The 26969-nt window shown below is 36.7% G+C and overlaps 1 protein-coding gene and 1 non-coding gene across 3 annotated transcripts; both read right to left on the reverse strand.

The window, feature by feature from the left end:
* Positions 1–5868: 5868 nt before the first annotated feature.
* Positions 5869–11078, reverse strand: Fam200c (family with sequence similarity 200 member C). Its single transcript, XR_013343496.1, has 3 exons — positions 10696–11078; positions 9794–9871; positions 5869–7702 (listed from the first exon to the last, which is right to left on the reverse strand). It is a non-coding gene; the product is annotated as a family with sequence similarity 200 member C (transcript).
* A 540-nt stretch (positions 11079–11618) lies between these two features.
* Slu7 (spliceosome associated SLU7) lies at positions 11619–26902 on the reverse strand. Of its 2 annotated transcripts, none has more exons than XM_026395357.2 (16): positions 26830–26902; positions 24165–24340; positions 23573–23726; positions 22855–22935; positions 22430–22594; positions 21400–21468; positions 18669–18716; positions 18137–18268; positions 17761–17858; positions 17537–17604; positions 17163–17302; positions 16386–16547; positions 14552–14656; positions 14220–14291; positions 13991–14107; positions 11619–13344 (listed from the first exon to the last, which is right to left on the reverse strand). In XM_026395357.2, the coding sequence occupies exons 2-16, from the start codon at positions 24332–24334 to the stop codon at positions 13165–13167; spliced, it is 1761 nt and encodes a 586-aa protein (XP_026251142.1). In that variant the 5' UTR covers positions 24335–24340; positions 26830–26902; the 3' UTR covers positions 11619–13164. The 2 variants fall into 2 exon arrangements, with proteins under 2 accessions (XP_026251142.1, XP_026251143.1); XM_026395358.2 differs by having other exon boundaries at positions 24165–24345; positions 26830–26869.
* Between the last annotated feature and the right edge of the window lie 67 nt (positions 26903–26969).

The following is a 26969-nucleotide window of genomic DNA, read 5'->3' on the forward strand; positions in this document are numbered from 1 at the left end:
CTTGACATGGCAGGGTGAGGCGTGGGGGGACAGTAAGTGCTACAAGTGTTCTCTGCAGACCTCCTGGGGTGGGCAGTCTTTGGCAATGACGCATATACTTTTAAAAAATGCTACTACTATATTGTAATGTTTTCCTGTGATTGAAAGGGTAAAGTTTCTAAGCTGCAAGGCCTGAGTTAAAAAGTGAAGGACCAGGAATTGTTAAATTCCTCTGCTACAGCCAGAACCTGAAATTCCTGAGGCAGTTAAGACAACGCCCTACTGGCCATTTAGTTGATTAATAGCCTAGGGCCCTGTGCAGCTTGTCATGTAGGCATACAGGGCCCGAACCAATCAGTTTGAATGTGTACCCCGCTTAGGAGTGACCAATCACCCTCGCCCGACCTGTTCCCGCCAATGAATGTGCTAATCACGTCTCAGAGTTGTTGTTCAATTTTCCCACGCCTCATGATGATTTGTTCTGATGTATGCAAAGCCCCCCCCCTCCCCAAAAAGTGTACTTAAGCTCTGCTTGACCTCTGCTCTGGGCTGCTCTCCCTTCCTGAGTGAGCCTTGGGCCTCAGTGCACTGAATTAGGATCCTCTTCAATAAACTCCCTCCTGCTCATTGCATGAAGCTGGTCTCTTGTGGTCTCTTCCTAAAACGTTTCACTGGACCCTTACAGTATATGTTAACAATTTTTTCCCCAGTACTGGGGATTGAAGCCAGGGGTACTTTACCACTGAGTTACTACCCCAGCCCTTTCATTTTTCCTTTTGAGACAGGGTCTTACTAAGTTGTCCAAGTTGGACTTGAATTTGCATTATTCCCGCTTTGGTTTCCCAAGTAGCAGTGAAGCCAGATTTAAAATTAGGTAGTCAGTGTAGTTAGGTAAATTGGGTCTAATACCGAGTGAAATCTAAAATGGAGGCCATGCTGATAATGATTCTGGACAACTCATGGAATGTTAATGAAGTCCCAGAAAGGTCCTAGGCCAAAGTCCACCCCAAAGAAATGTTAATGGAACCCAGGAAACAGCCACCAACAGATTTGGAGATAGCCCATCCCAAAGAAGTGATAATGAAGTCCTTCCTGCCCAGATTACTTGTTTGTCCCACCAGTGTTCCAACCCTTCCCCCTTACATTCTATCATCAAAACTATAAAAAGGGGAACACATTCGCCCCTCAACGGATTTCACCTCTTGGGTCCCCTTCTTCCTCTGGGAGAAGTCTTTTCTGCTGTCCTTTAATAAACTTCTAATTTCTACTCTGACCTTGCCTCGGCGTGCTTTTCTGGTGTTATTCTTCAACATTTGGGGAAGCAAGGACTCGTCACCGGCCAACAGCGTTAACAGCGGGGATTACAAGTGTGTACCACTGTGCCCAGCAAAATATTGACAATTTTTGAATCTAGAAAATAGGCATGAGTGTTCATTGTATTACTTTCCCAACTTTTTGATATATTTAAATCGTTAATAATAAAACCCTGGAGGTGAAGTTTTGAAAATATACATAGGGCTTTTGTTAGGAGGAAATGATAAATGAAAATGTGATTGCTCCATAAGTCAACTTGATGCCACTTCTAAAAACCTTTCAATATCCCAAACTGAAAGGAATCCCCACGCAAAGACACTTCGCCGGGAGAATTCCAATTTTATTGCAAAAAGCTGTGTGCTTATATAGAACTAAAGGGGAGATGGCAGGGCTTAGATAAATGGCAGGACACCCATTTATTGGCAAGTTCTTCCAGATATCAGTTCCCGCGCCCAGGAATTAGTTCTCATTGGGGCTAAGGTTCCCGCTAGCGAGGTTTAAAATTTTAGCGCCGGCGGGAGAATTCACAAGGGCGGGAACTTTTCGCGCCACTGCAGAGAAGAAGAAGGTAGGAAGAAGAAGTCCTTAGACGCCATGTTGGGGTTTCTCTCTGGGGTATGGCTGCTGTTTACACTTTTCCCAACACAAACTACCCACCCCCACCTGCAAAAATATGCCTAGTTTTCTGTTTGAATAAGGAAAAGTTATTTGGGCTGATGTCAGTGAAACAAAAATTCCAAAATATGACCTTTGTGGAAAAAAAAAAGAAAGATACTATAGGGAAAAACCTTTGTAACTATTCATCTTAAAGAGAAGAACATGGAGGCCCAGAACTGGCAAGTATTGTCCAAAATCATGTAATAAAATTAATCGAGTCTAAACTTTCCCATTACTCATTCATAAAAACATTGGAAACCAAGTACATGAGGCAGATCTCCTGCTATATATAATAGGAAGCAAACAGGCTCAAGCAAAAAATGGAATTTGTTACCTCTTTTAACTGAAAAATGGGAAAAAAAAGTATGTCTGTATTTAGTACTTGGAGCAATGGCACGAAGAATCTTTTTCCTCTTTTCTGTTGGCTCCACTTGGTAGCCTCTCTGTATGCTGTAGCAAAATTGACCACTGGAAGATCCAGGTACCTCCTGGTAAGTTAGCATATGTAGCATCTTCCCCATTAACTCCAACAAAAGTATTAGAGCTGACTTGAGTCAAGATGGTGCCATATGGATTGACAAAGGGGGAAGCTAGTTCTTTAGAAAAAGTAGGGTGCTATTACTAAAAGAAGCCAGTGAAAGAATAAACAAACGTTGAACAGGTCAAAATGAGATGATCAGCAGCTAGATTTCTCAATTCTTACAGGCTGAGACCTAGGGTTTTTTTAGATGCCAAATGAGCAAGCCAGGACTTAAATTCATTTCTGAATTAAGAAAGATTTGTGGCAAATTTGTAAAACAGAAGGAAAATAACCTTAGGTCTCTCTTTATTTTCAGAAGATAAAGTACAAAGTACAATGTATTAAATAGTAATTTTATACTGCCCTTTTAATTAAGCTGGACTTTGAAAACCTAAAATTGGACTTTTAGGTTTTCAAACAGAAAAACTAGGCACATTTTTGCAGGTGGGGGTGGGTGGTATTAAGGTTTGGAATACTGGGAGGTTTTTGGAAGTGGCGTCAAGTTGACTTATGGAGCAATCACAATTTCGTTTATCATTTCCTTCTAACAAAAGCCCTCTCTAGATTTCCAAATCCTGCAGATATTAAAGCCAAGTTTACAATATTTAATATAACTCAGTGCTAAAAAGACTCTATACTATAAACAGAGCCTACATTTAAATTGAAATATAATTCAAGTACCATAAAGTTTATGCTTTAAAAGCGTATGTCTATTTGGTTTTGATTCCCAATGGGTTATGTCTGAAATGCTGACCCACTCACCCACATAAAGCAGATTTTAGTGGCTTAAAAAAGCAGCCAAAATGTCGAAAATCCACATTCACACCAGTTTTAAGAGAAAAGCCATTTATATCTCCTTTTTTTTTTCACCGCATTTCCCAGTGATTTCTTACAGTCTGGAGCTTCCTGGTTCCACCAGAGTTCTGTCTTCTAATTCCAAGCCAGCAGAGGCTCAGGTTGGGCACTTTTAATTTGAGTTACTAATAATCTCCTCTAGAGATGTTTAAAATCAGAATTTTGGCAAAATCTGTTATGAAGGTAAGTCGGCTTTCAACCAAACCTGCAGAGAGAGTGACATCTGCTGGTCATAAAGATTTCATCTCTATTCTATTAGAATTCCCTTTTGAAAATTATCCATAACTTTAATTACACAGTAAAAACAAGTAAACCCAGGCCTCTTCCTTGGAAACAAATGATCACATATGACTTATGTGTGCCAAATATATGCTTAGATTAATCTAAGTTTCTTCTTCATTTTAGCCAACATCGTCTCTTTCATTTGGTCAGGGGAAAATAAACTGTTAAAATAATTGAAAATGACCTAAAAGCCCCCTTAAAACTGCCCTTTGGGTTTTTGTTTTGGAGCAACAATAACTTAATTAATCTGAGAGAGAGTCTAGTAGACTTGATGGAAGATGGCTGCCAAAGGCCATGTTACCTGGATCCCGCTATTGAACTATGAAGTTGCAGGCTTTGCACAGTCTTTTTTCCACACCCCCCACCTGTCTTCAGAACCACATACAAATTAAACTCTATATATTTATTTGCATCTAGATTATTCCTATATTAGCTCTGGAAATTTTTCCCACTGCTTTTGATGTTAGACTATAATAGGAAAAAGACAGACCTATATTTTATATTTATGTTTTTAAATGAAGGCCTGCTAATTAATATATTGATAAAAGAATTTTTGTACATGATGATAACACTGAGTTTTGTGTAGAAAATATAAACTTTTTAATTTGCAGTATTCAAGTGGCATCTAAATTTGGTAGTCAAGTCCACTCCCCTTTAGTGTTCCTTTTTTTTTTTTTCCCTTCAATTACAAAAAAGTTGGGACTAGTTCTGATTGGGACATCTCTGATTCTTTCCATGCAATAAAATTGTAGAGGGAAAAATTTGTTATCAAATTGCCGTACACAACTATTAAAGGAACTAAAAGTAGTACAATAATAAAAAAATTGGGATGAATAGCCAGAGGGAGATGGATGTTTTACAAATTCAATCCTTACCTGTTATCTCGAGTTAATATATAACTTCTAAAGTTGATAAATAAAAACTTCCATATGTGCTTAGTATAAACATATTAGAGATAGGTGGAACAAAAGAAGTTAAAGCAGAAAAAAATAAGGTAATTGGCAGGAAGGGATTGTGGCTTTTCATAGAGTGCTCTCTACTATTAGTTTTCCCCTGGTCTTTGATATGTAGTGCTTTTATAGTTTTAGAATGAAAATGTAAACGTTTAAATTTAAAATTATATATTTTGCCAAACTGTCGTTCAGAAAAATTATACTAACTTAGATTCTCATGGGGGAATGTTTTGATGTGACCCTGAATTATGTTAGTGATTTTATGTCAATTTATTTATAATCCATACTCTGGCCTACTCAAAAATTTTAAGCAATCTTAGAAAAAAATATATAGGTTAAAGATGTAATGTAACTGAGGAATTAGGGGAAAGGAAAAATAGATTTAGGGAAAATAAGTTGCAGTCAGATGACCAAATAATCCATGGGAACCATCTGGAGAACCAGTGAAGAATGAGGATCTTCAGCTGGGTGTGGTGGTGCACACCTGTGACCCCAGGTATTCTGGAAACTGAGGTAGGAGTATCACAAGTTCAAGGCCAGTCTGGGTAACTCAATGAGATCCTGTCTCAGAAATAATAAGGATGATGTAGGGCTGAGAGTATAGCTCCATAGTAGAGCACTGGCCCTGATCTTCAATACTGCAAAAAACAAAACAAACAAACAAACAAAAAAGAGGAATGTGGCTCCTTGATCTTATGCAGGACTAATAAAAGATAATCTTTAGGGTAAGGCTCAGGAATTTCCTTTTCAGCAGTTTTGATGACCTGGAATGTTGAAGTAATTTAAAAGATGAAGTGAGTAATATGTTATGGTATTTATTAATATCCTGGTATTGAGAACATTGGAGCTGGGGGAATGGGCATTGAGACTAGCTCCAAAGAGTACATTTAAAAGGGCAGGAGTTAGCTGTCACTGTGTTGTCAATTTCTAGGAGATCTTCTCTTTACTCACGGCTCAATTCCTAGCCCATTAGTTAGCTGGATTTTCTAGAGCTTGGGTCCTTTTTATGTATTGTATCAACAGGTTACATAGATACTCAGTATTGGAAAAATCCTTAGGTATCAACCAGGTACTGGTAATCTTTTCTGCTGTTTGTGTTCCTCTCAAAACACACTTATATACACACAGAAACAAAAAACAAAAACCACAACACATTTTCACATGCCTTATTGAAAGCTGAAGTAGCTAATTTTTAAAGCACAGAATTCAGTGTACCATAAATATAAAAGGAAGGAAAACAATTACAACTTAATTTTACAATAGTTATTAAGAATATATTAAAAATTACACATTAAAAAAGTGTTAAGCTTACAGTGCCTTTTGCTGCAACTGCAGCTTTTGTTCGATGATGTCTGAGAAACGAGGAACTTTTTTTGAAATAGCCACACGGATGTCATCACTCACACTAAAGCCACTTCTAGACTTTGTTTTGAAATGTAAAAGTGATGAAAAGCCCATCTCACAAAGGTATGTAGTTGCAAATGGCATGAGGATTTCTAGAGCTGCCTTTGCCAGGTTTGGAAACACCGTGAATTGAGCACACCAGAAATCCTCAAGCTTCATCGTTTCAAATTCCATGAGGGTTTGGCCACTAGCTCGTAGTTCGGCAAGTTCATTTTTCATTAAATAACCATCATCTACAAAATCGAGATTAAAAAGAAATGGATCCAGTATCCATTTACTTGCCTCATCAAGAGCTCCAACTGAAAAATAACCATGGAAGAAGCTGCTCAACTCCTGGAGATGTGACGAGACGTCGGGGGCAATGCATACTCCTTCATTATCTGAAACAGTGATTTCTTCAAGGAAAGGAAAATTTGTAAAGTTTCTTTTCTCAATTCTTTTTTGCCAAAATGGAAACTTTCTTACCAAAGCAGATAACTTTTCTCTAGCTGATACTGTGTTCATCCCAGTCCTTTGCAGAGAGGCACTAAGTTCATTTAGGTGTTTGAATAAGTCTGCAAGGTACGCCAAGTGAATTTTAAACTCTTTATCTTCAAACCCATCAATTAAATTACTGCTTTGGTGGTGAAGAAACTGATTTATTTCTTCATACATTTCAAAGATATGAGTAAGCATTTGACCTCGGGAAAGCCACCTCATTTCAGTATGGAAAAGGAGGACGCTATATTCTATGCCAATTTCTTCGAAGAAGGCTTGAAACAGGCGATGGTTTGGAGCTCGACCTTTGATGAAATTTACTACCCTCACCACAATAAACAGGGCATCCCTCAGTTTTGTAGGCAACGTCTTTGTGACAAGTGCATGAGGGTTTAACAGACAGTGTGTGACCACAATATGAGGTACCTCTTTTTTCACATAGGCAACAAATTCTGAACCTTCTCCTAGCACAGAGGAGGCACCATCAGTACAAACAGAGCCACATACATCAAGTGCTATTTTGTGCTTCAGAAAGAAGCCCCTGAAGAGGCTGAACACATCTTTTCCTTTCATGGTTAACTGCAGTGGTTCACAGAACAGGAATTCTTCTATGATCTCTTTTTCTTTTATATATCGTACAAATGCCATTAGCTGACTACAGTCACCCATATCAGTTGTCTCAGCAAGCTGAATACCCACCTTAAGAGGACTGGCTTTGATATCTTCTAGAACTTGCTGTAAGATATCCTGGCTCATTTCATCAATTCTAGAATGGATCACATCATCTGATAAAGGTACTTGCTGAAGCTTCTTTTGTGCATCTGGTCCCAAAACTATTTGGGCTATTTCCAGTGCACAAGGTTTGACCAATTTTTCAGCTATTGTATGAGGATTCTTCTCTTTGGCACATAAATATGCAAACTGATACGATGCTTGTAATAAGGCATCCTCATGAGACGCAACTCCGAGTGCCTTCAAGGTTTCTCTCTTATCAGATGGTGTTGGCACAGGCTTCAGGCCACTGAGATCATGTCCAGCTATACCACCATGCTGTCTGTTAAAATGGTCTGACAGTTTTGATGGCCTCAGGTCAGTATTTGAAAACACTGAGTTACACAACACACACTGTGGGCGTTGAGTTCCATCAGCCTCTGTTGTACAGGTGAACCAGTAACGGACATAGTCATCATCCCACTTGCGTTTCTTTGACATGGTACACAAGAATTCTCAGGTAGTATTCCAGAGATGCCACAGAAAATTGCTTTAGGAGTAAAATATAACCCATACATTAAAAAACATCAGTGGTTAACTGAAAACAAAGCTGCATCACATGCTATCCTGTACGTGTCAAGCAATATCCTATAATGTGTCAGCTGAAGGAAAGCCCTGAAAACAGGACAATCCACTTAAGGCAGCAACTCAGAGTTAACTGCCCTGGAATAAATGACCTGACAGCAAGTCATGCAGGGAGATATGGGCTTAGGCAAGTTATGAGGAATCCTTTACTGACAAATTGTGGTTATGGCTTAATTTGTTTTTAGTAAGGTTTATGATAAAAAGGTGGGGTTAATTTTTTATCACCTAGAAAAGGCACCTCATGAGGATGCTTGCTCCTTCCATCCTGACCCAAAGATGTTTGCACACCTTCAGTTAAGAACAGAGAAAAGGAGTAATTCACCAAGTGTTCAAAGCAAGGACAGATTTTGACATGGTGGCTAATGTTTCTTAATAGTTACAGATTAAACAAGTTTGTAAAACTATTTGATCCTTGGGCAGCTTTGACATCAACTTAAGCAGGCATTTCAAATAGGTTTTTAAGCCTGATGAAGTCTACCTTGACACAAAGGTGGGCTATGAAGATAGGCTTCCCTGATGTTAAGTGAAGTGTAACAAAATATTCATCGTTGATTCATATTATCCATATATAAAAGCAAAGCAACATGCTCCAGAGAAACACAACTATTCTAGTTAATGAGACTTTAGGAAAATCCCTCTCATGTGAGGACACTTTTAACTGCAAGGAATTTCATGGTGCTTTTCCATATAGCTACCCCTGCAGTAGAAGCAGTCAAAATAACAGGGTGTAAATAAGCAGCATTCCAAAGATTTGTCTTAAACCAAAGACAGGGTGTAGAAGGCCAGTGACTCTCTATTGTAGTAAATGGAGAAATCATCTGGTTCATGGCTAAAATGAATATTCCTAGACCCTAACCCTAGAGATACTGATTCTCTAGCTCTAGAGTAGGGGTCTAGAATTTATATTCTAAATAAGCACTGCAGATAACAAAGAACAGTGATCGTAATGAGAGCTGCCCATCAATCACAGGGAATCCTTCTGAAAGTATACATGTCCCTAATTATTATTAGAATAATAACTGATCCCCTTCACAAGGAGAACAAAAGAAAATTAAATAAAGTTGTCTGGGTGATCCTGATGCACACTGGAGCAAGTACGCAGGTTTAGAAGAAAGAAAACATTTCCTTCAAGACAATCCCTGGCTCACATATATTCTAGGTTACCAAGTGAATAGTCTAACTGCTTTAATAGGCATTTAAGTTGTCTGAGTGGAGAACAACCACCTATGAAAGTGGAGAAACCTAAAAAAGGAAGTCATGCCTTTTTCCATTTCCTACTCTTAAGCAAATGAACAAAGGTCTCTGTAGGTAGGCTCAAAAAGACCTTGGAAAACAATTCTATCTCCACAATAAATAAATGATCCCTGAAGTTTTCAAAGTTCTAGGTCCCAGAATGTGGCTGAAATAACTTAATGGGGACAAATTTAAACAGAAATGATCAATGTGGCCACAGAAAACATCACAATAAGAACAACTACTTAAAATAGTAGCTCTCTAGTGGATATGCCATGATTAATTGGCTGTAAAATGTACTTCTGTTACTAATAGGTTGACCTGTTATATGGTTGTTATGAATTGTTATGAATTGGGGGAAATCTACTGACTCTGAACTTCAAAAAAATTTGAAGTTCATAAGGCCTTATTTTATCAAGTAATGATATATATGACCACTTGTGTTTAGAAATACTTGCAAGTAATGATGATATCAGCATGAAAATGCCCAAGTTCCTGTATATCTGTAATATATATTTACTATGTATATTTGGAGAGGTGGAGGGAATAAGGAAAAAGCTTTGTTTTAGTCTTAGAAATCATTACTGAACCTGTTAAATCCATCTTATCTACCCTGACCATGCTACTCAAGCACATTTTAATTTAAGATATACCTGTTTTGAACAAAAGAGTTTTTAGAAAAATTCACTTATAGTCTTTTCTGTTCTCCTCAAATGGGAAAATAGGTAGCAAGAATTTTTAAGATCCTCAAAGATGAACTTACCGCCCAAGTGGCTTTCTTGCCTTTTAGAACCTCCCAATTTTCACTTGCTCCTTTGTGGTATTTAGGAATAACAATACCCTAAAAAATGTAAACATTAAGAAAACCATCATCATGAGGAATTATTAATTTAAACAGATGTGATGTTACTGTGGTTGTGTTAAAAAATTTTTCATTTGTTAGAGATACAGAATTATTAACAAGTGAAATGATATGTGGGATTGCCTCTGAAGTACTGTGCTTGAGCACATAAATATAGACATAAAGGGGGTAGAGATAAAAAGAAGTAAGACTGGCCTGGAGCAGATGATGTGTACACATCATACCACTCCCACTTTTATGTACGTTGGAAGTTTTCTGTAATAAAAAGTAACAAAAAAAATTTTAAAAAAGTAAAATAGACAAAAAAGAAAAACCCACATTATTTTAAGGAAGATATCATTTTCAAAATAGGTCTGAAAATCTTTTGGGCGCTATCTTAAGATGCTGAATGAATCTGATATAACAAAGTAAAATTTTTTTTTGCAAATTTAGGCACCATAAAAGTACCATAGTTAACACAAAAAATAATCTGCTAAAAGGGAACGTCCATGTAACAGAACTATTTAGGAAATGCTAAGATGTTATATATATAAATATTGCAGGCGTGAAAACCTTGAAGTAGAGTTGTAAGCCTGAACCACACACAATTCAGCTGGTATCCAGCCACTGCCTGTGCAAGTCCATGGTAGGAGCAGCGTTGGGGAGGCAGAGGGTGTAACCATATTTTACAGTTAAAAGCAACAGCCACAGCAGGGGCAGGATGTGGTGATTGCGCAGTTCCAGAGGCAGACGCCTGGGATCTTGGCTTTGTCACTTACAGGCTGGGACCTTTCCACTCCTCAAGTGGGTTGAACAGTACCTACCTTATAGGGCTGTTGGGAGGTTTAATTATGAGAATGCATGCAAAGAACACGCTGCTCCTAACTGACAGGGCCTGATGGTGTTATTAGGAGCGGAGTTTGGCGCAGGCCGAGGGCTACGGTCGCCAGCGAGGAAGGCGGACTCGGCTCGGTCTCCACCCGCGGGTCTCCGAGCTCGAGGCGCAGGCCCGGGAGGATGCTCGGGCTTCGTTTTGGCGCCGTTCTAGGCTCCAGAGCCGCTCACTGTTCAGCCTGGGGCCAGGATGTCAGAGCCGGTCCAGGCGGCGGCTCCAAAGGTCAGACCCTCGAACGGGAACTTGAGGAGCGCCGCAGCCGGACGCTGCCGCAGGAATGCGGTTTCTGCCCGGCCGGGCTCCGTTCCATCCGGGTCCCGCGCCCTTCCCGCCCGCAGACTAGGCGCGGCGCCTCCCGCACGCAGGCGCAGTAGCGCGGCCGAGGACCGGAGTCTCTGTGGAGGGTGCATGCGCGCTGGCCCGCCGCAATTTTGTTACTGTGTGAGTGGAGCTGGAGAATTTTAATTGTGTTGTTCTGGGGATGAATTGTAGAATCTTAGGAATGGAGGGCACTTGGCTTTGTCCACATAGTTCCTCATTTTTACATTCAGAGAGCTGCAATGTTTTGAATTTGAAGTGATAATGCTCCAATATTTATCACTTTTTGGTGTCAGTGAGGAAAAAGAACAGTTCCTTGCATTTCCGCATCAGGCAAACTGGGCAGACCTGAAGTTCCATTAAGACGCACTGGAGGAGGAGCTTCCACAAGTGGTGCTTGCTGCCCATGTTGGTCACCTTTCCATCAGTGAATGTGGATGAATGTCTCATAAGTCCTCAATCCATTTTACAGATAAGATTATTTTATTTAAAATTCCTTTTAACAACATGATTTAAAAGTAATAAACCCATATTAAAATGATTTTAAAGAAAAACCCCGGTGTACAAACGAGAAAACATTATTGAAAAAGATAAACCCAAATATAGCCCTCTTTCTTATTTTTAGGCAATTTGCTTCCAAAATTCTTTTAAACTTAGTGAAATGTTTGTTTTTGTTTAGTTAGTCTTTGAAGCATTCCACATGGCTGGTTCATTTGAGGGGAAGAGTTAGGGGAGGCTGTTAAAGAATGTGGGATGTTAGAATGCTGGAATTTCTTAATATGAACTCATAAAACTAGCTCAGACTCCCTGCCAATAGTACAACCCATTTCTCAACCAAGTATTTGAGATAATACTACAAACCACTCAGTTTAGTGTTCTTAATTACATACCTTTATTAACAAAAAATACAAGACAGACACCAGTGTCAGACTTGATGTTGAACCACCCTAATAACGTAAGAATAGCAAAACAAAATTTTGACTATCTTAAGAATAAGATCTGCCTTGCTATTTTAATTTCAATTAGTTGGAATCTAGACACCATGTATATTCCTAGTATTTGCTAATTTGACTCAGCTGTTCTTCTAGAACTAAGAAGAGATTTCAACTTAACACAGTATATTACACACTTTTTTGGTAGTTTAGAAAGATGTTAAGTAGATGCATTTATGTCGGGGATTTTAGTCTGTTTTCACTGATTCTGCTCTATCAGCATTATTTTTATAAAGTGTCCTGGGGATCATAGTGATCTCAGTTACTAAGATCCATACAAGCTATCATTACAATTCTCTGAAGAAACCTCCAACTTCAGGTTTTGATCCCTGTAAATTTTACAAAGTGACACCTGCTAGCTATGAAGATTAGGTATCTCTCAGATATTCTGCACTCTCTTACAATCTAACTTAATATCATGATCATTACATAAAGGCATAATAAATAACAAAATATTACAAACCATATCTACTATGATAAATGAAAGAATTTCTGTTTTTCTAGTATTTTTCCAATAGTAGTAAAAGTACTATTATATTGACTCAAGAATGAGAAAATAGTGACCCAAAGACCAAGGTAAAAATAACTTTTTTCATTTCAGACCAGGAAAACCTGATAAGGTAAAAACAAGTGATTACAAAATAACTAATAACAGAGTTAAATTACAACTGTAATTGCTAGTCATTAAAAAAAAAAATGAAGCCCTAGTTTTGAGAAAGAGTAACTAATCTACTTTCAATGTGTGTGCTAATACTAGACAGAAGGCCAAAAAAAATTGAGGAAACAGTTTGAGACTTAACTGTTAAGTACAAAACATTCTTGGTAAGTAGAGAGTGAAGGTTTTTCCATATCACTAATATAAAAATTAGACTATTTCCAATCTTACTCCACACTCAATGTACTTTCTGTTTGAGTTCTTCACTTCTTCAGTGTGGAAAAGAATGAATTTACTTTGGGACTTCTGAAAGCTTTATTAAAGTTAGTCAGCAAAGAAGAGTAGACAAGGATTTTTCCAGTCTACAATCATGAGCAAGAAGTTGAAAAGACTATGTCAGCTGAATCTATCCTGGATGAATTTCTACGACTAGTTACTGTCCAAGGAAAGAGGCCATGGGGTCATCTGGCCTCTGCCGTTTCATTCTGTAGGCCTCCATTTCCTCTTCGGTGGGTTCCCGAGTTTCATATATGCTATTGTAAGGCCGTTTCCTCTCATCAACCTGCATGATCTCCTTAACATGAAGAAGGCGGGCCTCTTCTGCATTCAGTGCCTGTGGTGAGAGGGAAAAAATTACTACCACAGTGCTATGTCAGATCTCTTTTGTTCAAAAGTGGCAAAGTACCCAAGACCCCACTGAATCTGAAGAGCTATATAAAAAACATAGATTACCTAAAAAGGGCTTAGGAGTCAATTCTTCCACTGTGAAGCTACAACTAATCAGTATTTGACTCATATGACATTTTCATAGAGCACAAAACATTCTATGACATTTTAAATCAATGTTGAAGAAATTATATTTATAATAAAAATTGAACAGGGCTCATTTTTCTCAAAAGCCCACAGCTGATGCTTCTGGCAGAGAGTGTAAGTCCAATTTTTCTCCAGGACTTGCTGAAACTTACACATGATGGAACCAGAAGGCAATTCATTCTGGGCAATATTCCAATAACTCTAAAATAACAACTTTGCCAAGAACATTTCTTTGGTGAATAAGTAATATTTACCAAATATTCCAAGAAGGTGGCAATACCTAGAGCCACAGAATTGCCATTAATATGACCTGGGCATGTAACTCAGACTTTGGCTCATTTCCTCATTTTTAAAATGAACTTGCAAACAGGACTAGACCATTTCCTAAGTCCCTCAGATAAAGAATACTCTTATTTGTCACTTTGTACTTGGACTTAATGGAGTACCTTTTTCAATTTTTCATGTTTCTTTTCTTCATCCTCACTATCTGAGCTGCTCTTTCGGTGCTTCTTCTTTTTCTTTTTCTTCTTCTTTTTCTCTTCTTTTAGTTTTTCCTGATGCATCTGAAAGGGAAGATTAAAATTAGTGCTATTAGGGTGAAAACAAAGCTGTAGTACAATTTTAAAGTCCTCCTTTGAGGACTTAAAAATTTAGAACAAATGATTACAGACTTACTTCCATGAGGGTTTGAGGTTTTTTCACAGATTCTTCTCCACTTACATCATTTATAATACATTCTTCTGAATTCTGTGGGAAAACAAATGTAATGTGATTGAATGTTATAATTAGCAATCACTTAAGAACAAGTTAAAGGCTGGGGATATAGCTTCATTGGTAGATAGAGTGCTTGCCTCGTATAAACAAGGCCCTGGGTTCAATCTCCAGCAATACACACACACACACACACGTTAAAAAATCTGAAACATGAGAGGACATGTTTTATGTGGGGTTTGAATTAAGAGCTTTGGCTGTCTTAAATATTTAAAAACAAGAAGAAAATTACTTACAACAATATCCTTTCCAGCTTCTCCAGTACAATAGGAAAACTTGAAAAAAGAGTGACAGCATTTGTATCCCCATCGGCCATCCTTCCAGTAAGATCCCCAGATATGCTGTGCAGAGAGAGAGAGAGAAAGGGGGAAGGGGGAGGGAGGAGAGAGGGAGATATTACTTTAGGGATTTTCATATACTGATAAGACAGCCCTTTTAAAGGTAATTTGGGAAAAATTTTGGGGGATTTCTGGCTAACAGAGGGCAGGCCAATCTCAAGTGCTGAGAAGCTAGCATTACAGTTACAATGGTCTTTAACTCAATTTTCAAAAGTCTATGAAAGAATTTAGGATATACAATTTCTGTAAAATTTAAGGCCTGGGAAATTCCAGGCCTACATTCCCACTTGGCAATAAGCTACTATTGCCAACAGTGAATGTGTTGTCCAGTTTGTACAATTTGCCTAGCTCACTTCAGTGGCCTGAGCTGCTACAGGTATTTAGGTTTTTGATCCCTGACTTAGAGACAAAATTATAGTCTGGTTATTTCAAGACTACAACAAACAGGTCTGAAGGGTGTAGGTTAGTGGTAAAGCATGTGCTTAGCATGCCCTAGGTTCAATCCTCAGTACCAAAAAAAAAAAAAAAAAAATGTATAGCAAATGACAATGTATGTTTTATGCAATGCAGTATGAAATATACTGCATAATCTATTACATATTCTTGTCAAAACATTTAACTTATATATAAATCAAGCTTTTGGACCTGAATTCTTATTTACAGGATATACAGAGAATTGAGGAATAAGTTATATAATACTACTAACAAACAGTCAAAATATAGAATATGAGTCAGTTTACATGATAATTGGCTAGATCTGGTAAGTTGACTTGATCTGGTCATTGTCAAGAAAACAGAGAGAAAGACTCTAGAATAAGATATAACAGTCAAATAATAAAACAAACTTCAACTAGATTCTGACTAAAATAGCTATTAAAAGCACTTCTGTGGGGCTGGGGATGTGGCTCAAGTGGTAGCACGCTAGCCTGGCATGCGTGCGGCCGGGGTTCGATCCTAAACACCACATACAAACAAAGATGTTGTGTCTGCCAAAAACTAAAAAATAAATGTAAAAATTCCCTCTCCCTCTCTCTTAAAAAAAAAAAAAAAAAAAAAAAGCAAGCACTTCTGTGTATATCTTTTAAGAAGTGATTTAAGAACTAAATATGATAAGGGAAATAATCAATAAAATCAATAAACAGGAGAGACTCAAACAAAGTCTACTAATATCTTTAGCATATTGTAAAATGTGTTTTAAAAAAAGATGAGCTTTTGTAGCCTGTAGGAATGCTTATAAGATTCTTTCAGATTTTATGTATGTCTCAAATTTTTCATAATAAAGGTGGCAAAACAGAATACAACTAATAGCCTTTATTGGATCACTAACCTCCATATGTAGTAAATAAATGTCAGTATTATCTTTAGTACTTGTCATTTTCTTTGAACATGCAATATGAAAATAAACTAATAAAATAATGTGTGAAATGTCATAGCTGCAATTTCCAAATGTTTCAAAAATTTACAAATATATAGTGTGTGTGTGTGATCAGTATATACACACACTTAGTCAAAAGTATTGACAACATGTTAAAAAATTTTGAATCTAGATGGGTATACAGGTGAATATTGTAGTATTCTTTCATATTATTCCTATTTTTTGGAAAAACTTCATAAAACTCACTGTAAGTGTTAAAGGACAAAGAGCATTGTGATGGATAGTAAATAAAGTTATAATAGAAAAATGCAATCCATAGCAAAACTACTATGGTAAATGGTTTAGTTTAATACATACTGTATGGTTGTGGATCTTTACATCCTCCTCATATTTGGAGCAGGCAACAGCTCGCTCTTGTCCTTTGATGACTGTACCATGTCTTGAGTATTCTACATAGTCTTCGGTCTGGGCTAAAAGCAATTCAGCTGGAGGAGCATCCAAGTGTTCTTGGCCACCATACTAAAAGAACATTGGACATTATTAAATACCTGTACACAAAGTTTGCATTCAATACTCTGGAAGGGTTTATTTTTCAACCACAAAGATTAAATGAGCATCCTTTCCTAGGTTTGTTATAGAGAACAGTGAAAAAAAAAGCCTCCAAGTTTTCACAAGCAAATAAAAGACATTTCGGTTCTTACTCATCTGTTAACTCTGGTAGATCACAAGATGGCCATAAGTCCCTCTTATCAGTATAGGCATGCTCCTGGCCTCATGACTTTGCTGGTCCTTTCATTAAGAGATGGAATCTGTTTCTCTATTCCTTAAATTTGGGCTTGGCCATGTTACTCTTGATGATGGGAAGTTGGCAAATGTGAAGCAAAGGCTCTTGTGCACTGGAGCAAGTTTATTTTAAGCTACTAAGTTTTGGATGGCATGTTTTGCTGCAAAAGTTTACTGAAACAGAAAGTCTGTTCCAAGTGAATGTAAGGAAAGGACTCTATTTTTCATGGATTGAAAGAACTTCTTGAATGCTCTCTTTGTATCATATTCCAAATATAAAAATGAATACTTATTAATTAGTAACATCTCTTTAAGGATGCTTAAGCTCTTTAGCATTTTGGTCAAAATTACCTTTTCTAGGATGCTTTCTTTTTGCTGTTCTTTGAAGTCTTCCTTTTTGACTTTGAAGGACTTATACAACAGCTCTAGTTTTGTAGGATCTGCCTGTAGATGCACTTCAGATCCTTTGTCATAGGCTTCCCAAGCAAACACTAGAATAATTCAAAGCACCATAAATGAGTTGCCAGCTACATTTATTGCATATTTATTTTCTTTTCTGGTGCTGGGGAATGAACCCAGGGCCTTGCACATGCTAGGTAAGCACTTTACCAGTGAGTAATATCCCCAGCCCCTTATTGCATGTTTCTTTAAAGCAAGCTTTAAAACACCACCCTCAATTTCTTAGGAGCTCATATAAAATGCCTTGGCATACAGCAAACACTTACACTGTGTCTGAGCCATTGAGATGGTATCTCCTGTGTATCTAACAAAGTTATCTCCTGCATAACTCACTCTGTAAATACAAACAAAAAACCCGTTTCAGGGATTGTTTTAAGGAATGTTAATTCATAAAATTGATTCTAAATTAAAATGAGCACCATCTATAGTTGTGTCAGAAAGTAATTAATTTTCTATTATCTTGAAATCTGTAAATTAATTTGATACTTACTCATCTGGATTCTTTCCAGCGTTGGCATAAGGATTCTCTCTCATTGCTCTAGTTTTTGGATCATAGTAGGCAGAATTTGGATCTAAATTTCTCAAGTACTAGGAGAAAAAGTATTTAAATAATGAATTATTTAGAGCAAACAAGATTTCAGCAGGTAGGAAGAGTTGATCAAGATCATTTAAATGTGTGTGTATACTTCCAGGGTATAGGTGAAGAGAAAAAAAAAAACAGACTGATATCCCATCTTGGCAAAATTCTTTGACTACGTTACCCAATTAACACCCAGATATGAACAGTATGAACAATATGAACAGATACAGTTTCGGCTGGGAAAACAGTATTTTTCAAACACGTATATTAGGTTGGCAAGACTTACTTTTGCAATATCTTCTCGAATCCTGAGATTCCGGACAGTAATTCGTCTCTTAGAGTCAAAATTCTGTCCTGGCATGTCAATATCATCTGCATATTTGTCTTCATCCTCATCTTCACTGTTGTGATCTTTTTCCTGAGAGGGAACAAGAAAATTCAGTTAAAAAAGAGTGGCATTTAGTTTCTTACTTTTCTTTTAGTCAAATCTTTATTCTTTTGTTATTTAGAAGCTATTAGTGAGCTGGGTGCAGTGGCATAAGCCTGTAATTCCAGGGGCTAGGGAGGCTGAGGCAGGAGGGTCATGAGTTCAAAGCTAGACTTAGCAATTTAGCAAGGCCTTAAGCAACTTGAAGAGACCCTGTCTCTAAATAATATATAAAAAGGGCTTGGAATGTGGCTCAGTGGTTAAATGCCTCTGAGTTCAATCCCTGCTTAAAAAAAAAAAAGGCAAACTATTAATGGTTATATGATATTAATACTAGTCATTGAAAACAAAGAAAGTTAATCTATACTTAGAAAGGCCAATAATTTATTACCATTTGAGAATTTGGTTCCTCTTCTCCCCACTGGTGTTTTGGAGAATTCTGCATTGTGAAAAACGGAAAAGCATTGTAATTTTATTCCACAATCTGTTGATTATTTAAACCCTCTAAGTAGGTCTTTTTTTTTGTACTGGGGATTGAACCCAGGGCCTTATTTAACACTTCAAAAACATAATTACAATAGTTTGGAGCTAGGAGTGTCATTCCATGGTACAGTGCTTGCGGAGCATTCACAGGGCCCTGGGTTTAATCCCTAGTACTGCTAAAAAACAAAAATTCGCCACAAAACCCCTAACTGAACAGATTTTCACATTTCTTACTTGTAATGAGCTCAGATATCCTGAATACAAGTATGTCATTATGAATAGTTACTTTTACTAGCTTGTCTACAAAACCAGATTTCTATAGAATTTTTATCTATATAGGATTATAATCACACAAAGGTAGATCAGATGACTAAATTACCCAATAAGTACAATTTCTTTTCTTTTTGTTCTCACATGTATTATTTTTATTAAAAATAAAATGCAAACAAAAGCAACACATATACATAACAGGGAAAAGTGACATAGAAATAAACAAAAGCATCCAAGAGATAACTGATATAATATCCTGAAATAGATTCTTCCTGGAAATTTGTAAAACACAGATGAATGTACTTTTAAATGCTCATAAAATCTCACAAAACCAATAAGTATAATTTCAATATGTGTTAGTCTTCAGACATAAATGTTCATAAACCTCACTTGTTTTCTATCAAGCCCAGAAAGAAAATGTGACTAGACTCTTGTAATAAGAATCCTCAGAGCCAAAACCAACTTTTGTAAAATTTTGGCAAAGCAATCTCACTCAGGTGAAACAATACTGTGATTTAGGGACAGTCCAAAATTCTTGTCAGGAAGGATTAGCAACTGCTCAGTGTGCTAACTCTACAAAATGCCTATAGCATGGTCAGTATATCACCATGTTTCTCTAATGAGGCTTTAAAGATTAAAAAAGAAGATAGCATTAGTGAGGGAATGTGGAAACAGATGTGCACACATGTGCATGAATATGCATGTACACACACATACTGATGGGAGTATAAATCTGCATAGCCTTTCTGAATGGAAGATGAGTCATGTCATTAAAATTTTAAAATGCAAGCATTCACTGCACTGATAATTACAATTCTAGGAATTTATCCTAAGGAAATGATGTGTTAAATTGTGTAAAGATGTTTTGGATAAGCATGTGATTTTAAAAAAAAAAGAATGTGATTTTTGTGTGGAGTATATTTACTAAGAAATTAGGAAAAAGTAAATTAACAATAGATGATTGGTAACATAAATTTACCGTGCTCAATGGAACATTGAACAACTACTAAGAGAGTCTATGTAAGGTGAAGAAAACCATAAATAATTTGCTAGTTTTCTCATGGAAAAAAGAAGGAAAAAAAGAGGAAAATAAATTATATATTTGAAAAAAATTATCTATTTATATTTATACAAGAAACTCTGAGAAACCAAAAAAAAAAAAAAAAACTTCTCGGGGAGGGTTTAGAGATAGGATGGGTGCAGGGTGGCAATTTTTTCACTGCATATCTTTTTAAATTGTTTTTATTTTTGAATCATATGAATTTATGTAAAAATAAATGGTGTCATATGTCTAGATTTAATGACACAGAAAACAAAGCCTTCATTATACTATATACTTTTAATAAATAAATATGTAAAGGTGAATTCATTAAAAACATAATTATATACATTACAGAGATATATTTGGGAGGAGAGCAAATATAGCTCAGTGGTAGAACACAGCATGCTTGGTGTGGGCAAAGCTCTGAGTTTGAGCCCCAGCACTGCAAAAACCCAAACCCCATATTAACACAGGGGTTATTTACTTTCTTCTTTATAATCTTCTAATTTTTCTCACTTAATATGTTATATTTTCAAAATCAGATATGTGAATGTTTTTAAAAGATAATCTTTTTGGAGTTCCCACTAGTTATTTAAATAAGACATTTACACTACTATATGCAGTTCATCTTAATATGCAGACACCCAAATGGGGAAAAAAATTATCAGACCCCTTCATATTTTTCAGTACCTTTACTGAATTATATGCTTACAATTACAGAGAATATGTTTCCATAACAAGCGAAACAGACCCTTTTCCTTTCCCCAGAGTTGGTAATAATGAACAATAATCATAACAATACAACAATTATAATACTTCATAACAGTCAACAATTACAAAGGGTTTTTTGTGATATGTAGATTAAGTATGGGGCAGGCAGGTGGGGTGTATGTGTTATCATTATCTCTATTTTAGTATTCTACTGAGGTTCAGAGAAGTAAGTTACTTTTTCTAAGAGCAGGTTGCTAGCCAGGGACAGAGGTAGAATTTAAATGCCTATCTGATAAGTTATTTTGCCTTAATAATTGTCTACCAGTAATTACTTCCTGAGTTGTGTTTGCTTTGCAACTCATACATGCTAAGAATCCCTTTTAGAAACTTAGTCAACAACTCTAAATGTTTATTATTTGTGGCATTTTCCACTTATGACATGATACTGGAGTTTTAGATTTTAGATTCTGGATTTTTGGATTAGTGATGCTTAAACTATACTGTATTTCTCTCTCCCAAATGTCTTTTTAAACAAGAGATATATACAATTCTTAAGTCAAATTCCATTTCATTGTTTAAAAGAGTTTGAATATTTTTAAAAATTTTTTTTACTTACAGCTTGTTCCACTAGTTTTCCTGAGGCTAATTCTTCTTGCAGTTTCTGGGCTTTCAAAGTTCGTTTGGCCTTAAAAAAAAGAAAGAAACATTTTAAACTAGGCCTGACTCTCTAAAGGGGACAAATTACAAACTCCTATTTGAACCAGGAGTCAGCTGAGCAGATGGCACTACTGGTAAACTGAAAGTTCTGACCAAAACGGGCATATTGTAGGCAACTCCAGACAACTGAATGACTCTTGTCAGACAGTTCCTGAATTATCATGTTTCAGGTGTTCACAAAAAGATAAGCTGGTTGTGGTGGAGCACACTAGTAATACAAGAGATTCAGGAGACTGAGGCAGGAGGATCTCAAGATCAAAGGTGGTCTCAGTGATTTAGATCCTGTCTCAACATAAAATATAAAAAGGACTGGGGATGTAGCTCCATGGTAAAGCACCTCCAAGTTCAATCTCCAATACAAAAAAAAAAAAAAAAAAGTCCATATTTTTATGTGAAATCTCATATGATACTTAAATACCTTTAATTAAAAAAATTAATTACCTTTAATTTTAAAAAAAGGCAGTGTTGCCTATCGTTTGAAGGAATGGGGGTAAGTAGGTAAAAAAATCACAATAAAAAACCAAGTTTGAATTAAAAGTTATAAAAGAATAAAATAAAATTTGTCTATTCTACAACCATCCCTAAATGTTATGTGATAGAATTATAATATAATAGACGTATGGGCCAGCTACAGCCTAGGGGCCCAGAGTTCAGAATGCTTAAACCTGAAAAAACCAAAAACTTTGGATGTCATATTGTTCTCATGTTTCCAGTATCCTTTGCTATATAAGTTGTGAGTGAAGGACAATAAAAGAATCAAGTAAGAAGAAACTGCTGCCAAATACAGCTACGATTCATTTATTTTCACTATTCAATAAGGCACCATTTTTTATAGCGCTTTAAGATTTGAAAAATAGAGTTTTTAAGTCAGAGACATGACAAAATGTACATTATTTAAGGACAGTAGACAAGCAGGGAATGTTGCTCACCAGATCAACTTTGGCATATTCTTCCACAATTTTCATGTGTTCTTCTGGATTATAGCCATTCCACCGATCTCTTTTTCCATCATAGTCAAACATCAGTTGAGGCTGGACATGTTCATCTGGAGCTATATTAGTACCTGTAAATTTGGCACCAACTCGCCTAGGTCTCTGGAAAGTAGAAGATTTATTTATTTTTTTGTAAATATTTGTAGCCCAGAGGAAAAGTTTATATAACCTTTACAGAGTAGATATGAATAGTCTATTCTAATTGAATAGTTTTCTAACAGAAAATCTTGATGGTGCTGGACTAATTTTGCTCAAAATAATTTTAACTTGCACCAAAATATAGGAAAACTTAGAATATAAGTTCTAACAAGCTAAAAAAGACTCTGACATCAGTTTTCCAAAATTCTTAAAGATGAACTTACCTCAAAGCAGTCTTTCTTTTTGTGTGTCATGGCCCCACAATTTTCACATGCTCCTTTGCGGTACTTAGTAGTTATGGAATTCTATACAAATGTTAAGAAAACAAAGCATGTGTTTTATTTATATGCATAAGTTTAAAAATAACTTGGTTATCATGACTATCTTGTCAAGACACATTTCTGAAAAACTTTTTTAGTTGTTGATTGACCTTTGTTTATTTATATGTGGTGCTAAGAATCAAGCCAGTGCCTCACACATGCTAGGTAAGTGCTCCATCACTGAGCTATGACCCCAGCCCGAAATAATATGTTAAGAAGAAAAATCTGTTAAGTCTTCACACATTTATAAATGAAAAAGTCTAAGGATTTCAGCAATAAGAAAATACAGCAGCAAATTAGTACACATTGTGAATTTCATACCAGATAAAGAGTTACATAATCTTTCCACTTTATTTAGTATTACATTAAAGGTTCTTATATGAAGTTCCTTTTTTTTTTTCTTGTATTGAGGATTGAACTCAGGGGTACTTGACCACTGAGCCACATCCCCAGCCTTATTTTGTATTTTATTTAGAGACAGGGTCTCACTGAGTTGCTTGGCGTCCCACTTTTGTGGCTGGCTTTGAACTTGCGATCCTCCTGCCTCAGCCTCCCCGTTTATATTAAGTTCTTAAAATAAAATCTCCATATCCATGAGGACACACATAGATTGCCTACATACCTCTTTTACTCCCCTCTTATACCATTCCCCAGATGAGCTGAATTGCTTTTGTTTCTCTGGTTGTGGTCTCTGATGCTTTAAAGTAGGTCTTTTTGATGGATCAATATACCATGGCACTGAAGAAATATACTGAGGAATATGAGGGTTGATGTCTCTGTAATAAAATTTTTTAAAAATTTAAGAATAAAGTTTGAAAATAGTATTACAATTACAAAGGTAACTTACACAGACTCTATGAATAGAAATATTGCAGTGGAAGGGGGAAGAGAATATGGTGCTGTCTCTATAGTAAAGCACAGAGAACAAAAAAAAAAAAAAAAAAGAAGAAAGTAATTTATGTTACATTGAAAAAATTTCCAATCAAGATACTAAGGATAGTGATATGCTGAAGAGGAGGAGAAAGGGAGGAAGGTAGAAATGTGACTTAAATGTTCTATCAGAGAAAGAAGTTAAAAGAAAATATCTAGTTAACTGATTAAAATAATCAAGATGCTTAGCATTTATGTCATAAATGCTATAAATGGTTTCCTGTCAAAAGATTAGATAAAAATTTGAATTTAATAATGAATAGATCATGAAAAAAATTACTCACTTTCCCTCTTCATCAACTTCTGCTGGAGCATTACCCAGTTTTCGCTGTTCTTCTAGCTCCTTCTTCTTTCTCCAGTCCTCTCGAGTCATCTTCTTTGGTTCTTCCAAATTCATTTCTTTGGACCCCGATAGGGGTGCAGCATTAACCGTGTCCACAGCTGCGGCCGACATGATGACCTGGCCTCCCCAAAGGAAGAAAGGAGAGTCCTTTACAGAAGGAAGTAGGCCTTCATAAATTCATCACTGAAACCAGTAAAAACACATCGTAACAACACATACCATTGATTATATATGTTTCATATTCCTATTCTTTCATAGTATCTGTGAAAGGTCTCTTTCTATGCCTCAAAAGTCTCGACATACTCTTAGCACTGTTTCTTTCCCAACTCTAATTTACAAATGGAGGGAGACACATATTTAAAATTTCATGGGACTCTTTTCCTCTTATGTACATTCATGAATTGCCCTTTCCAGCATGTGTCCCAAACTTGGTAACCATAGTAACTCCTAAAGTATACAGGGTTCCATCCCTCTTTCAAGAAAAAAATGCCTCTTCACGTCTCTATTTCCTCACCTTCTGCTTCCCTTCTCACTCTCACTTAGCCTCTGTCCCCAATCATTCCAATGAAAGAGTTAGTTATTGATGTTCAATGTACTAAATTAACTAGACATTTTTCAGTTTTTTATATATTTTTATTCCTTGGTTTCTATACTACATTCTATGTTTTTTTTCCTGTACTTCTCTCATTGCTTTCTTTGTTCCCTTAAAGGCTCATTCTTTACTGCCCAGTTATTTAATGTTAGTTTCCTCAAGTCTCAGTCAAAGCCTCCTTCATTACTCTACACAAAAGCAGAGGCACCTAAACTCAATATACCTTAATTCAAACTCCTGATCTTCCCTCTAAAATACAGTCTCCTCTCACTGTGTACTATTTCAGTGAAAGACAATAACATTCATTTCTTTTCTTTCCTTAGTTTTAAAGAAAATTTTTATTTGTTCTTTTTAGACATACATGACAGTAAAATGTATATTGACATATTATACATCCATGGAGTCTAACTTCCCATTCTTGTGGTTGTACATGATGGCACCAACCATTTCTTTATATAAGTGTTCCAGCTTATCTACATATCTATTTCATTACTAAGATTACTTTCACTTTCTGAATATCACTGAAATGCATCTACTTCTCTCCATTCTCAATACTACCACCTTATTATATATTATTACTTTTTGACTTGTTGGTCAGCTGATTTCTTCCAATTAATTCCCCATGATGGAGATAGTTTAATTTTTCAGAACACAAATTTGATAATATCATGTCCTTTTATCCAAATTTAACCCTCCAATGCATCATTATCCAAAAGAAATTTAATAACAACCTCATACATAATTATCTTTTCCACTAACTATATTAAAAATTAGAGAGTAAAATTACTTTTATATGATTTTATTGAACCCAATGTATCCAACCATTATAATTTCATATGCCAATCAACATTAAAAAAATCAATTCAGTTTGCAAAGCTGATATGGACTTTACTTTTATTTGGACTAGTCATATTTCCAGTCTCAATGTCGCACAAGTAGCCAGTAACTGTCATATTGAACAACACAGCTTAAAAGGTTCTTATCATCTATTCTAAAAATCAACATCTTTTTAGCACATATGGTTCAGTACCTGTCTACCTTCCAGCCTGTATTAGCTTTTCATCCCAGTTACCAAAATACCTGACAAGAACAACTTAAGAGGAGAAAACACTGCGCTTTTACACATGCTCTTTCTTAATAAGAAGTGCTCTGTGGCTAGGAGTCTATGATGCTGCTGAAAGGTGTGATCCTCTCCTGTATCTAGTCCAAAGAAAACCTCCACAGATACTTGTGCAATATATTAATTGATGACAGTCTAAGTGTACACTGAGATGAAAACCAGTGGTAGATTTGATTATCTTCACTTTAACAGCTACCATTTCTTGAGCTTATCAGGCATGATCTCAACTAATCTTTTCAACCCCACTTTATAGTGAAGAAACAAATTCTGAAAGACTAAGACTCTCCACCAAGGACACATGCAAGGAAGAGACAAAGATCTCAAACCCAGGCCTGTCTGATTCCAATGTCAGTTCTAACCTCTTTACAGGCAGGGGCTTCCGGGCCTGCAACGTTGAAAGCTGTAACTGAATGAATAAAGTTGTATTTATCAGATGCCCTCGCTGGGGAGGGGCCCACTTTCTCCAGTTAAAAACAAGAGCTCCGACTGACAGAGTAGTCTTACTCCTACGGTGTAAGAGTGCTTAGAACTTTACATAGACCATCGCATTAAGCCTCATAATAGCACAAGAAAGTAAGATCCTCCCTACCTAATGAGAAAATTGAAGCTCAAAGAAATTCTTCTGGAGTAAACAGTCAGCTTGGGGAAAGGACCACTCAAGATACCCGAAACAAAAAGGCACTCGCCGTTACCCCGACTCTCTGCTTGGTGTTGCTCGACACTGATGTCAGGCCTGCGTCCCAGCCTAACAGTGGGTTCCCCGTCCTGGCTCCCCCATCACCCCCGTGAAAATACATCTAAAGATCAGGAGCCCTGCCCACCCATTTTCTGAGGTTTCCTAGCTCTTTGCCACTCCTACCTCACCTCCCTCAAAGCTTCAGAATATTTCCTTACCCGGTCTGGCCGCAGCCTACCCCACAACCATCCGATAGAAACGAAACTAGTCCGGCAATGTTTACTTCCGGGCTTCCTGCCTCCTCCCGGCAGTCACTGCGGTAATTTCCGGACTACCGACACATGCTCACTGACAAGTA

This window comes from Urocitellus parryii, chromosome 1, assembly GCF_045843805.1.
Source record: "Urocitellus parryii isolate mUroPar1 chromosome 1, mUroPar1.hap1, whole genome shotgun sequence".
In the NCBI taxonomy this organism is placed as follows: Eukaryota; Metazoa; Chordata; class Mammalia; order Rodentia; family Sciuridae; genus Urocitellus; species Urocitellus parryii.